The sequence below is a fragment of the Callorhinus ursinus genome, unplaced genomic scaffold, assembly GCF_003265705.2.
Source record: "Callorhinus ursinus isolate GAN/ISIS: 27379988/994484 unplaced genomic scaffold, GSC_fseal_2.0 scaffold15, whole genome shotgun sequence".
Classification (NCBI taxonomy): Eukaryota; Metazoa; Chordata; class Mammalia; order Carnivora; family Otariidae; genus Callorhinus; species Callorhinus ursinus.
In genome coordinates, this window is record NW_027397077.1 from 2,596,153 (window position 1) to 2,608,908 (window position 12,756).

The following is a 12,756-nucleotide window of genomic DNA, read 5'->3' on the forward strand; positions in this document are numbered from 1 at the left end:
TTAGTACGATGCAGAGTTCCTCAGTGCAGGGCCTTGATAGCTTTCAGAAGCAACTTTAACACAGCCACACTGTAAAGAAAACCAGTCCAGGCACACAGCATTACCTTCCTTCAAGAGGACTTGGCAGTGTCCATGGGCAGTGTGGGAAAGAGTGATTTGGGTAGCATATTTTGGGGAGCTCACATCCCAGAAATTGGGATGCTCAGGGGCTCCAGGTCCCTGAGCCATTGGGTTTGGTGAGAGGGTCTGAGAAGGCCCACAGTGGTGGTCGGAGCAGGGCCTTAGAGCACCTTCTGGAGCAGGTGGGACGGGCGGGCCATGTGGTGCCCTCTGGAGAGGAGAGAGTTAAGGCTCTGGGCCTGGGTGGAGCCCAGAAGCTTTTGGGACACCTGAACTGTAGGGTGGAGGTGGACATGTTGGGAGGAGGGAGAAATGCCTTTGCCTGGAGAATGGAGGTATGGGGGGAATGGGGTGTGAGATGGACAGGATAGTGTCCTGGCCTTGGGAGCCTGGGGCACCCAGCTGACTTCCAAGGGAAGTCTATGGTTGGCCTCCTCATCTGCAGATGCAGGGTGTCTAGGCTTCCCTGGGTGGTGCCATATTCTCTGTGAATTGGGTAACTGCAGAGCCTGTCCAGTTGCTGCTTTTACGGCTACAAGAACAGGGTTACCGAATTTTGTTGGCTTATAATTGAATAGATCTTACAGGGAAATTATGGGGTATCTGTGGGGTGAGTCCTTTGAAATTTTTAGTATGTCTTACTTTTCAAAACACAACTTTGGCATCAAGCGAAAGCCATGTGGGCCATGATGTGTCGGGAGGACTCCATTCAGGAGCCTTTGCTCAGACTAGCACTTGCCACGGGAAACCCTTTGCTGAAAACATTGGTGTAACCCCCTTTAAGTCTTGGCCATGTGAAAAATATCTGTTGTCCATTGGCTTTGTTAGAAATTTGAAAATATTTATTAATTCTGTCCTGGGTTTAGTCATCCTATCTTCTTAGACGCCTCTAGGCTGAGAGAGTTTCTCAGACTTTTCTTGTTTTTGGTGACCTCAACAGTTTTGAGAACTGGTCATGAGTGTTGTGGGAAATCCCTTAGTTGTGATTTATCTGGAGTTTTTTCATGGTTGGCCTGGGGCAATGGGTTTGAGGAGGACCATAGATGAAAAGTACCCTTCTTACCACACCGTATCAACACCACATGCCATCAGTTTGACTTTTCACTGTGATGTTGACCTTAATCACCTGGTTGAGGTGGCATCTGTCTCCACTGTAAAGTTAGTCTCTCCCCTCTTTCTATGCTGGACTCCTTGGAAGGAAGTCACCACATGTAGCCCACACCCCCTCCTCAAGAGCAAAGCAGCTACACAAATTATTTGGGATTCTTCTGCCTGGGTAATTTGTGTCTTCACCCCCTGGATGATCTTTTACTCATGTTTGAGTTTGTAATGCCATTGAACATTAGAAAATAGTAGTTTACAGAGTTACAGAGACCTTTGAAATACTGACACATTGCATTATTCAATATGACAAAATCAGATTAGTTAATGTCTGACCTCTTGGGCTCATGGCTATAAACACAAATTTTCCAAAGTTTTATATTTTGTTTGTTGGAAGCTTGGACTTTATCATTGGCAACAAATAGTGGTAGTTGTTCCCGAAGAAACAGGCTTTCCTTTAACCATTTTGGGGAAAATGTCTGCCAAAGTCTGAATAACCACAGTGTGTCAGTCCTTCCTTCAAGCCTTGTGAGTGCTCACGCACATGCTTTTCTTCTGGATGGCTGTCCTGCTTTGGTACGCAGGAGAAGTGTTTTATCTTGTCACAGAATATTAAAAAGACATGTGCTCAAGGGTTGAAGTTTAATAAAGTAGTAGCTTGTACTTTATCCAGGGCTTTGCCTACAGCGTGGTGTCACTGCATACTGGCAGTTTGGCACTACTGTCCTAACTTGGTGTAAAAGACCATTGTCTCAGTGTTACAACACGACCTGGTAGAGCCCAGGGCAATGCAGAGGAGCTTAGGTGGGCTGGGAATAGGCTTTCTAGAGTGGGCAAAGACAAGGACGTCCATTAGGGCTGTGTGCTCACATCTCAGGCAGCAGTGGTTAATGGCCTGCTGGAGGCAGACAATAGAAGGAAGAGAAGCCTTCATTGTGAGATCTTGTCCCCAGGGACCTCTGACTGCAGGGCGGGTGGCTAGATGAGTCAATTCAGAACTAAATTATAGCTGCAAAGGTGATGGGGGCTGTTCTGATTGTGCATCATGTTCCATGAGAATGGGGGAAAGAGCTGGGGCTGTTGTCTGTGAACTAGGTGCACGTTTTATGCCTTTACATTTTACAACATCCCCTGGAGGTCAGTGGAATCCCATTCTGCAGATGAAGGAACTGAGGTTCATTGAGGTTTGGTGACTGGGTGGAGTCCTCACAGCTGCAGAGGTATGACTAGCCTCCCATGGTCCTACTGTACTCAGAGCAGCAGGAGCAGATCTGGTGGGGGTGGGGGACACTGGTGCTATGCTGGAAGGGCAAGTTGGGATTTGTCAAGGGAAGGTGGGGGAGGATCCAGCAGTTTGAAAGACAGATTTTTAGAAAGGGGCAGTAAATTTTCAGGCAAAGCAAGTACTTTCCATTTATCACAGAAGTATGTAGTTGCTGCAAGCTGGAAAGTAATGTTTGTTTCTGGTATGTAGTTTTCATCTGCACACAGGTGACTTTCTCTTGCTGTGAGTTGGTGAGGGAGCTGGCATCCCAGGAAGTGTGTTTGGGTTCATGTGATGTAGGAAGTCCCTTCATGCCACAGAGTGCTCCTGGGTTCTCTTTGTGTTCCTCCCTGGAGGAAGGTTGGTCTGGCATGTGGGTATGGTGACCAGACGAAGGAGGGTAGCGTTGGTGCTATGGCATTCGGGGTCCCATGCTCCTTTTTCTCATATTCTCCCAGGCCCCGGGCCCTTCAGGAGTCTGGATTCCAGAGTGCTGAAACCCCACCCAGCTTTCTTGGGCAGGCGGCAGCCCATGTGTAGCTGTTTCTCAGTCAAGTCCAAGAACCACATCCGTGTTTTCACACTGTCATCTCTTTCTCACCTCGGGGACTTGGCATGTGGATGCTGCTGGCTGTCCAGGATCCTAAGAATAAATAAAAACATTTTCCTCTTTAATCTAGTCCAAAAATGGTATTTGATAACCTGAGTTAGAGGTGTCAGAGTTGACAGTCATGTGGAACGCATTCTCTCCCACCCTCTGACTGCTGCTTTTTCTGGGGTGCCATTGAGCCCTCTGTAGGCCACGGGCACCCAGCTGATCTGACCCATGGTGGAGGCCTGGGTCCCATTGCAGTGCAGGGTACACATGGCAGCCCTTGGTGTCCCAGAGTTGGGCAGGATTGCCAAGAGTCCACAGAAGCCTGGGCCTAGTGTGAGCCCAGATTATCTGCAGGCCATAGGTGTGTGACCTCAAGAAGTCATGCCTTTCAGACTGTTTCCTCACTTGTAGAGTGAAGTGAGGATCAGGCGGTTGGGAGGATTACACAGAAGTGTGCATCTTGGTGTTTGGCACAGAGATGGCCCTTGTAAAGGGTCTCCAAATGTCTTGGGTGATTTTTTCCAAACCCAAGTTACATCAGCCTTTCAGTTCTATGATTGTGGTCATTTGTAACAAGTGCCCATTTCCAAATTTCTGAGCAGAGCATACTGAATTGGATTTAGCCTTTCTGGTGTTATCAGATGTTAGCTGGACATGTTGGCTGCTGGCAGGATTAAGCTACTGTGACCTCCTTGGGTGGATGCTGGCCCTAAAGGCTGCCCCATTGCCATTTGGTGTTGGGGCCTTTATGTGGGGTCACAGCTAATTTCTCTGGCCCAGGGAGTGCTCTATTTCACCCATCCTCACCTTGTCTCTACAGCCTTTGGTGACTCTGCACGCTTCTGAAACTGACCCCTGTTGTTTGAGTTGGAGTGAAGTCCTCTGGGCCTCCCTGGACAGGCTGTGACTTCCAGGGGGCTCCTGTGTTCCTAGAAGGAGCCCCAGCAGGACAGGCTGAGTGCTTCCTGGCCTTGCTGACAGCACAGGGCTCTTCTGCTCTGGCCATGTGCCTTGGGACTGCCCTCTTCTGTGCTGGGGGCCCTGGAGGGGGGATGGGCTCTCAGGGCCAGAGTCTGGCCACAGGAGCTCCTTCTCATCTGAGATGTTCAGTGGTAGCTATGGCAGGGTATGCCATAATGGATTCCCAGAGTGATAGTTGGACCTTAAGTCTCCATGAAGAATGATGGCTGGGTTTCAAAAATCTCATCCCCAGCTGCTCACCTTCATGGCCTCTGTGGCCAAGAAGCAAAATGTGTTCTGACTTCCCAGCCCCTACAAAGCAGGCTCAGGGCTTTTCTCTTGACATCCCAGCCAACAGAGTGTCAAGTTACAGGGCTGGGAGAGGTGGTAATGGATGCCAAGAAGGGAGTCCAGGGAGTTGAAGAGGGGCTGAAGGCAGGCAGGAAGCAGGTGGGCTCCAGGGTCCTGGAGGTCTGGGGAGGGGACCAGGCCCCTGTCCGTGCCTACCATCCCCTGGGGCAGGCAAGTCTTCAGCTTTGGGGGACAGCCTGGGTCTGTGTGCAGCAGAGCTCCCTTTCTAATCACACCAAGTGTCCTTTAGTGACGGCTACCCGTGGGAAAGGAGGGGGTGGTAGTAAGGGGTCCTAATGAGCAGCTCCCATATCCAGATGGCCATGAAAGATCCCAGAGGTATGTGCAGGGGCCAGTGAGATGTTCCCAGGTGGTAGAACTAACCTGGGAAGTTGTGGTAACCATCTTTCTCTCTTGTAGGGCTTTTCTGGAAGTGTTTCTGGAATGGGGATGCTCATTAGATTAAAAGCATGCGGAATTGCTTTCTGGCTTTGATTCACACCACTCAGTGTAATGCTTGAGGCTGTGGTGGCTCCCAGACACACAGATGGCCCCCTCCTCTCCTGTGGGACCCTCTGTTCACTTCCTTTCTTTTTTGAGCAGCTCTGGTCTTGGGCCTTTCTGGAGCTGTGCTTCTGTATCCTCTCAAGTCTGCATTTGCCATGGCCATCCCTCATGCACAGAGAACTGCTGGTCCTTTTGGGGGGCTTCGAGGTTCAGCTGGGGTGGTTGCTTGGTTAAACTGTTTCTTTCCCATGTTCTTTCTCTCTGCTTTGTCCCAGGGTAATTTCTAGAGTGGGTCTCCTTGCTGGGGACAGCCTGAGAAATATGGAGTTACAGTGGTGTAGGATAGTTCCCTGGGGGCAGAGCTGGGCTGTCAGCCCTGCTAGCTTAGTGGTTTAAAGTGATGATGTATTGGTGTAGCATTGCCTGTCCTGTCTGCTGGTCGGATGGTCCTAGCTGGACGCTGCTTCTTAGACTCTCATCCTTGCATTCCTTTTTCAACCAGGCTGGATGTTCCCAGTGGCTTTGTCACTCATGTAAGATGGCTAGGCCCATCTCTGTGTGTCTTTGACCTTTTTTCCATACAGCTAACTTGACATCCTCAACACAGTGTGAGACCCCACCGGAGCACGCCTTCTCAGGGCTCAAGCGGAAACTGCAAGGCTTCTGTGACCTTGCCTCAAAAGCTTGTAGCATTGCTTCCTCTGCATTCCTGTAGTTCACAGAGTGAGCCATAAAACCAGCCCAGGTTCTGGGGACAGGACTGAATGGATGTGTGAACATGGAGAGGTATGGGCGGTCTCATCAGGGTGTAGTGTGGTGGTCTTCTGTACATGATTTTGTTGACTGTATTAGGGCTCCTTCTTAACATCCACCGAAGTTCTGACTCATAGGTTAGGAGTTGCACTTCAAGGACCTATTGCTTGAAAAGACAGATGTAATGACACAGAATGTAGAAATCCTCCCCCCCCCCACTTTTTTTTTAAGATTTTATTTATTTGTGAGAGAGAGAGAGACAGAGCACGAGAGGGAGGAGGGTCAGAGGGAGAAGCAGACTCCCCGCCGAGCAGGAAGCCCGATGTGGGACTCGATCCCGGGACTCCAGGATCATGACCTGAGCCGAAGGCAGTCGCCCAACCAACTGAGCCACCCAGGCGCGCCCCCCCCCTTTTTATTTATTTATTTGACAGAGACACAGTGAGAGAGGGAACACAAGCAGGGGGAGTGGGAGAGGGAGAAGCAGGCTGCCCGCCAAGCAGGGAGCCTGATGCGGGGCTCAATCCCAGGACCCCGGGATCATAACCTGAGCTGAAGGCAGACGCTTAACGACTGAGCCACCCAGGCGCCCCTCCCCCCCCCTTTTAAGATTTTATTTATTTGACAGAGAGACAGTGAGAGGGAACACAAGCAGGGGGAGCAGGAAAGGGAGAAGCAGGCTTCCTGCAGAGCAGGGAGCCTGATGCGGGGCTCGATCCCAGGACCCCAGGATCATGACCTGAGCCGAAGACAGACGCTTAATGACTGAGCCACCCAAGGACCCCTAGAAATCCCTTTTTTAAGAGAGAGAGAGCGTGCCCGAGCAAGTGGGGGTCAGAGAAGGGCAGAAGGAGAGAGAATTTTAAGCAGGCTCCACACTCAGCACAGAGCTGGACGCGGGGCTCAGTCTCACGATCCTGAAATCATGACCTGAGGTGAAATCAAGAGTCAGCTGCTTAACTGACTGAGCCACCCAGGTGCCCCTTCAGAATTCCTTTTAAGTGAATTTGCACATCCTTTAGCAATGTGCCATCTGCACGTGGAAAAAGCTCACCACATGTGCAAAGTGATCAGTCAGTCTCTACAGGCATCACTGGATTCCTCATGAACTCACAGATCCCAGCCTGGAACCAGGTGCTTAGGAAAAGGAAGAGGTGGGTATGTCCACCGGCCATGTTGCCTGAGCACCCACTGTGCCAGGTCCTGCTTTAGCTGCTGGGACAGAGCAGTTCATAAAACAGATACATTCTTGTCCTCCCTGGGTTTGAGACTATTAAAATATTAACCCACAATGGCCAGTTCTCTGCTCTGTGCCAGCCTTGCATTCATGGCAAGCATCTCTTTACTGTTTTAGGAAAGATTGGGGCCTGAACCTCCCTGATGGTCTTCTAGGGTGTGCAGGCCTCCTCAGCACTGAGGTCATACTCACCAGCAATCCTGAGGGGCAGCAGGGCAGGAATTCCTATCCTGGTGTAGGAGGCACAAAGAGGGGAATGTCTTGCCATGGGCTTTTCACTTGCAAGAGACAGAACCAAGTGAATTTCAGATGGCTTTGTGGGGGAAGCCCCCAGTGTGCAGGCTTGGTTCATAGTGCCTACTTATGTGAGCTTTCGTGAGCATAGCCACAGGCTTTGGAGGGGGCCCTGTGGCCTGTCCCCCGTTCCCAGCCAGTGTGGCACCAGGGGAAAATTCCTGCCCATCTGGCTCTCGGGAAGTGGGTGGCATCATCCCCTTTCCTGGGGCTGTAGTGTCACATCAGGGCTGGGCCCCTCTTGTCCAGCCCCAGCTTGGGTGGGGGAACCTGCCTGACAAACAGGCAATGACAGTGTCACCCTGGGAGGCTGTGGGGTGGTGCGTTTACCCAGTAGAAAGGTGAAGGTACTTTCCTTGGACTAGTTTGCTAGAGTGAGGGTGAATAAGCTGGTTGCTGGCAAGGAAGCCTCTGCTCAGGCCTGTGCTGCCTTTCAGTGGAACCCCAGAATTCTGCCCTGAATTCCTCCCCTCCATGATGGACAGTACTAGGCATAGCTAAGAAGGCTTCCTCAGGCATGCATGTTGTGGGGGGTGTTCCCCATGAGTTCACTAGAGGAGTGCTGATCATGCTCCCAGGGCCAGCATGCCAGGACCGGGCCAGCCAGGGACCTTTCTGAGGGCACATGGTTTTAAAGTTGTGTCTTGAAGTGTGAGTTGGGGCTTACATGGGGGCCTCGGGAGTGTGGTGGAGGGACATTCATTCCATGGAGTGACCCATAGTGAAGGCAGGAGGAACCCAGGCAGGATGTATCTGTGAGTAGGAGCCTGAGGTACAGGGGCTGGGAGCTGGAAAAGCCAGTTGATCGGCTTGGCCTGGGAGGTGTGAATGGGCTCCAGTGGAGGAACACACTGGGGGAGGGTCTGGTGGAGGCAAGGTGAGTGTTTGCAGGAATGGGTGAGGCTGGTGCTTGGTCTAGCAGTGTCCCCCACTCCACCCTTAAACACTGCTAGTAAGTAGTTACCTGTCTCTCCCCACCCAGCCAGGCCCAACAGATAAGGGGAAGAGAGAGGGTTCTGGCAGGGAATGGTTGTGGCTTGCCATACCAGTCTCCTCAGGCTGGCCCTGAGGCCTCATTGGGCCTACAGTCCTCTTTAGCTTCCCTAGCGTGTGCAAGAATCTTGGGGATTGGGGTTCTGGGGTGGCTCGGTCAGTTGAGCATCTGCCTTTGGCTCGGGTCATGATCTCTTGGGATCCTGGGGTCAGCCCTCACATTGGGCTCCCTGTTCAGGGGAGAGTCTGCTTCTTCCTCTGCCCTTCCCCACTGCTTGTGCTCTTTCTCAAATAAATAAATAAAATCTTAAAAAAAAAAAAAAGAATCTTGGGGATCTTATGAAATGCAGTCTTTGATGGAGCAGGTCTTTGGGGTAGCAAGATGCTGCATTTCTTCAAGCTCCAGTAAAATAAAGCTTTCCCTGCTGTTCAGTGAGCCAAGGCAAGTGGTGGTCCATTCCCACCTGTGGATATGCCCTATTGCCCCTCACCTTCTGGTTTGGGGTCTGTCCCTCCTGATGGATCCTGAGAACAGAACTGCCTTTTATCCAGGGATTTATCCCTACTGCTTGGCACAGCACCTGCTTTCTTAGTAGGTTTTCAGCAAATACGAGTGAGTGAGTGAACAAGTGTAGACAAAGTGTCCCTTTCCCATACATCAGGCAAGCCCTTTCAGAGAACAGCAAAGGTTACAGCTGCCAAGAACGATGGTTTCTCTGTTCTCTTGATGAGGCCGTTTCCCCTGGAATGGACTGGGAGGACACTAAATTTTTACTTTGCACACACTGCTGGTTGGTGAGCAGTTGGGATCGTAGCCTGGTGCTGTGAACATGGGGTCTGTCATTGAGTTAAGATTATATAATCTCTGCCTTCCCTCTAGGAAACTTGATGAAAGTTCCAAGCAAGTGACAGAACTTTTGTGTTTAGCCAGGGCTGGCATACAGGGGAGGAGGTGATGAGACCGTTTTTGTTGATAAAAGCATGGTCTGTTTCCAGGGATTTTCATAGGTCACATAAAATCTCTTTTGATCATAATATTTTACGCAAGAGTTCCCAAGATGGGCAGGATGGGCTTATTGGATTTGCCTTGAAATCATGTAGCTTCCAAATAAACTTGGTGCCCACGTGCCCACCATGGACTGAAGCAAGAAAGCAGTGTACCTGACCACAGTGCTATCCCCCTGGCATGTTGGGCTAGATTTCCTCTGCTTTTGTCCTTCTGCCTAAATGGTTTTATAATTTAGAACAATTTTTTTTTAAAGAATGCCCATAGTAATTTTAGCCTGTGTCAGATGGGGTGTTCTTTCTCCTGAATTAAAAGAACTCCCCGTGAAAGTACTGAGAAGACTTTTGAAGCACCTTTACTTTAAAAATTGAGCTTAGGAAAGTTTTCCATGTGGGCAGCTAGAGGGGCTGGTGGCCTCTCTGTGTTTGGAAGAGGTGGCCCTGGCCCCTGTAGTACACCAACAGTTCCTCGTGGTTCTGGTGCCACATAGGAAGTGCCTGCAGCTGGGCAGCCCCAGGGTAAGCTGGGTGCCTCCATTTTCTGACAGCACCTGAACCCTACCTCACTTCTCAAAATGAAGGCTGTGTGTCACAAACCGGTTAGAACTGGCTGTTGCCATGGTTTTCATGTTGGAAGGCACAGTTAAAGGGTCACATGACGAAGGAGGGAAATGCCTTTGTCACGTGACTTTTTGGTGACTGATTAGCATACAGGAAATTCACTCCCTGCTGGCTGCTGGGATGCTGAGTGATCATTGATGGGGGTGGGGATGACGTCATCTTTTGGATGAGTTATTGATTACTCTCAGGCCAAGATGAGACCTGGGAGTGCTGTGGTCAGAGTAGCCATCTCAGGAAGCTTCAGCCTCCAGATGGTCACGGTCCCTCAGCCTGCCCTCTTCCCTCAGGCAGATTTGAGTTTTGTTAGACTTCTCAACCTTCAGAAAAAGTGCATGCCCTCAGTAAGATGATAAAAAGTGATCACCATCGTCTCCGTGCACTCTTGCTCAGGATATGCCTGCAGTCTGCGGTTCTAGACATGGTTCTGCCTGGGCTGCTGCTCTGTCTGCATGCAGCCACCTGGGAGCTCACCTGGGCTGGGACCAGTGGCTACAGCTCGTGTGCTGGGGCCTTGCACTACCCCTCAATATCTGTGTCTGTATCCAGAAAACCTGGATAGTTGGAGCCCTGAGGTCACCTTGAAAGTTGATCTTGGGCAGAGTGGGCAGTTAGCAGGGAGACATACAGAATGAGTGGTGGTTCCCAAATTGCATTGGTCTTTGGTTTGGTGAGGCCTGAATGTGACATCCTGGGTTACTTTATAAATAGCCAGCTAGTTTCTGGACTCGAGAATGTAGATTAATCACTCCACTGAGGAGACTGTCTATCTTGAAATGGCACCTTTTCGTCCAGGCCCCTGATCTCTTGTGAGAGTTCGACCAACAGCTGCACTGGTTAAATCAAATCAAGGTTAGGAGTATTGAGGTGTAGCCACCATGTGGCTCTTTAGGAGAGATGGAAGAGCCCTGGTTGGGGGGAAAGTTCCAGGGGCAAACATGAACCCTCAGCATTTGGTCCTCGGTACCCATCCTTGCCTAAAGACAGAGCTCATTCCAGGAATGGAAAAGGCAGTTGAGTGGGCTATTAAAACTAGTTCTCCATCTACAACTCTGTCCCTGCTTTGCTGGGGTCTAGTAGGAGGAGTGGGACAACTAGAGCTCTTTCTCCCAGTTAACTTTATCGAGTTTGTTCACTGGGTCACAGTGCCACCTGGTGGGTTTGTTTGGTCCTCTGCTGGTTTTCCTACTGATGAAAAGGATCCTAATTCTTCAACACAAGTGGAGGCCAGGTCTTAAGGGAAAGTTTACATTGGGCCCTCAGCAAACAGCTGCTTGGTTGGGGGCAAAGCACTGTCTCTGGGACCTTGTATGTAGGGTCAGCAACACAGTAGAAGCTCAGCGTCACACACAGGAGCCCTGACAAGGGGCCAAGAAAGACCCTGCCTCAGCCCCAGGATCCTGGTTTTTGTTGTTGTTCTTTTGAGATTTTGTTTATTTTGAGAGCGAGAGACCGCGCCCACATGCATGCCTGTGCAAGCAGTGAGGGGGCAGAGGGAGAGAATCTCCAGCAGGCTCCGCGCTGAGCATGGAGCCCTACACAGGGCTCAGTCTCATCACCCCGAGATCACGACCTGAGCTGAGATCAAGAGTTGGCACTTAACCAACTGAGCCACCCAGGCGCCCCTCAAGCTGAGCATTTTTATTGGACACTGAGCCACATGGTAGAGAAGGGAGCTGCGGTATTTTCCAAAACGGCCATATCACACTTGAACACAGGTGTCCTCAGCCCTGGGTATACAGAGGTGGGCACCAAGAATAGTCCTGGCTAGGGGCCTAGCTGTGGGTTTGGGTGCCTCTTGGTGAGTACAGTGAGAGAAGGCAGTTTGGGTGTATGGTAGGGAGAACGCCCAAAGAGAGAGGCTAGGGAGAGTGAGTGGGGCAGCCATGCTCTCCACCTCCTTGCTGGGACTGTCTAAATCTGGGATCTGTGGTGTGTGCGTGCCAGACCCTGGGGAACAGTGTCTGGCAGAGCGTCTGGGCACTCTGGTAACAACCTGCTTTCCCTGCTCCACAGTGACATGAAGTCTGAGAGAAGAGCCCCCTCTCCTGATGTGATTGTGCTCTCTGACAATGAGCAGCCTGCAAGCCCAAGGGTGAATGGGCTGACGAAGGAGGCCTTGAAGGAGACCAGTACTGAGGCCCTCATGGTGAGCCTTGTCCCCATGTTGGGGGATGACCCTGCCCGACAATATCCCCCAATGGTGTTGGTGATGGTGGGGCCTGTGCTCCCCGGCTGTGGCTCTCCCTTTCAACCCTTGTTCTCTTGCCCTTGCAGAAAAGCAGTCCTGAAGAACGAGAAAGGATGATTAAGCAACTGAAAGAAGAGTTACGATTAGAAGAAGCAAAACTTGTTTTATTAAAAAAGTTGCGGCAGAGTCAAATACAAAAGGAAACTACCGCCCAGAAGGTGTGTGTGTGTCCATTCTCTCCTCAAGAGTCAGCAGGAGCCCGTTAAAACAGGAGACGGAAATCCAAACTTATTACCTTGGCCCACCTCAGTGCCAGGAACAGGAGCAGCTGGTCACAGGCAGACAAGTTTCCTCAGGGGCATAAGGGTCAAGGTCTGAAATGGAAATTTGAATTACAGATTTTGCAAAAAGGAAGTCAGAGTAAGAGGATATTACAGTGCGTTTTGGTTTAGAATATTCTCGATCTGAGTATGTAAAACTTGTAGATTGGAAGCATCAAGAAAACAGATGTCTTAGAAGCTGCTGGAAGTTCTGGGTTAAGAGTTCTTTCCCAAACCCATTTACAGAGAGGCCTCCTGTTCTGTGGGTGGGCCATGCTGGCCATCAGGGGCTACCATGGTTTTGTGGATAGATTCCCTAATGCTGCAGGGGCATGCCGCAGTGCTGCCCAGGCCCCAGAGTCTCTGTCCTGGGGCTCCTCCTCCTATCTCCCCTGGTGTCTGAGGCTCCTTTTGCTGCTTCTAAATGCAGGTTACTGTGTAGAC

General features: G+C 50.7%; 1 protein-coding gene across 6 annotated transcripts in view; it reads left to right on the forward strand.

Moving 5' to 3' along the window:
• GATAD2A (GATA zinc finger domain containing 2A) overlaps positions 1-12,756 on the forward strand; it is a 102,377-nt gene that overhangs the window by 76,971 nt on the left and 12,650 nt on the right. For all 6 annotated transcript variants that reach the window (XM_025884698.2, XM_025884694.2, XM_025884695.2 and 3 more), the window contains 2 exons: positions 11,818-11,950; positions 12,079-12,210. In XM_025884698.2, the coding sequence (XP_025740483.1) occupies positions 11,818-11,950; positions 12,079-12,210 (265 nt within the window). The remainder of the gene's footprint in view (positions 1-11,817; positions 11,951-12,078; positions 12,211-12,756) is intronic.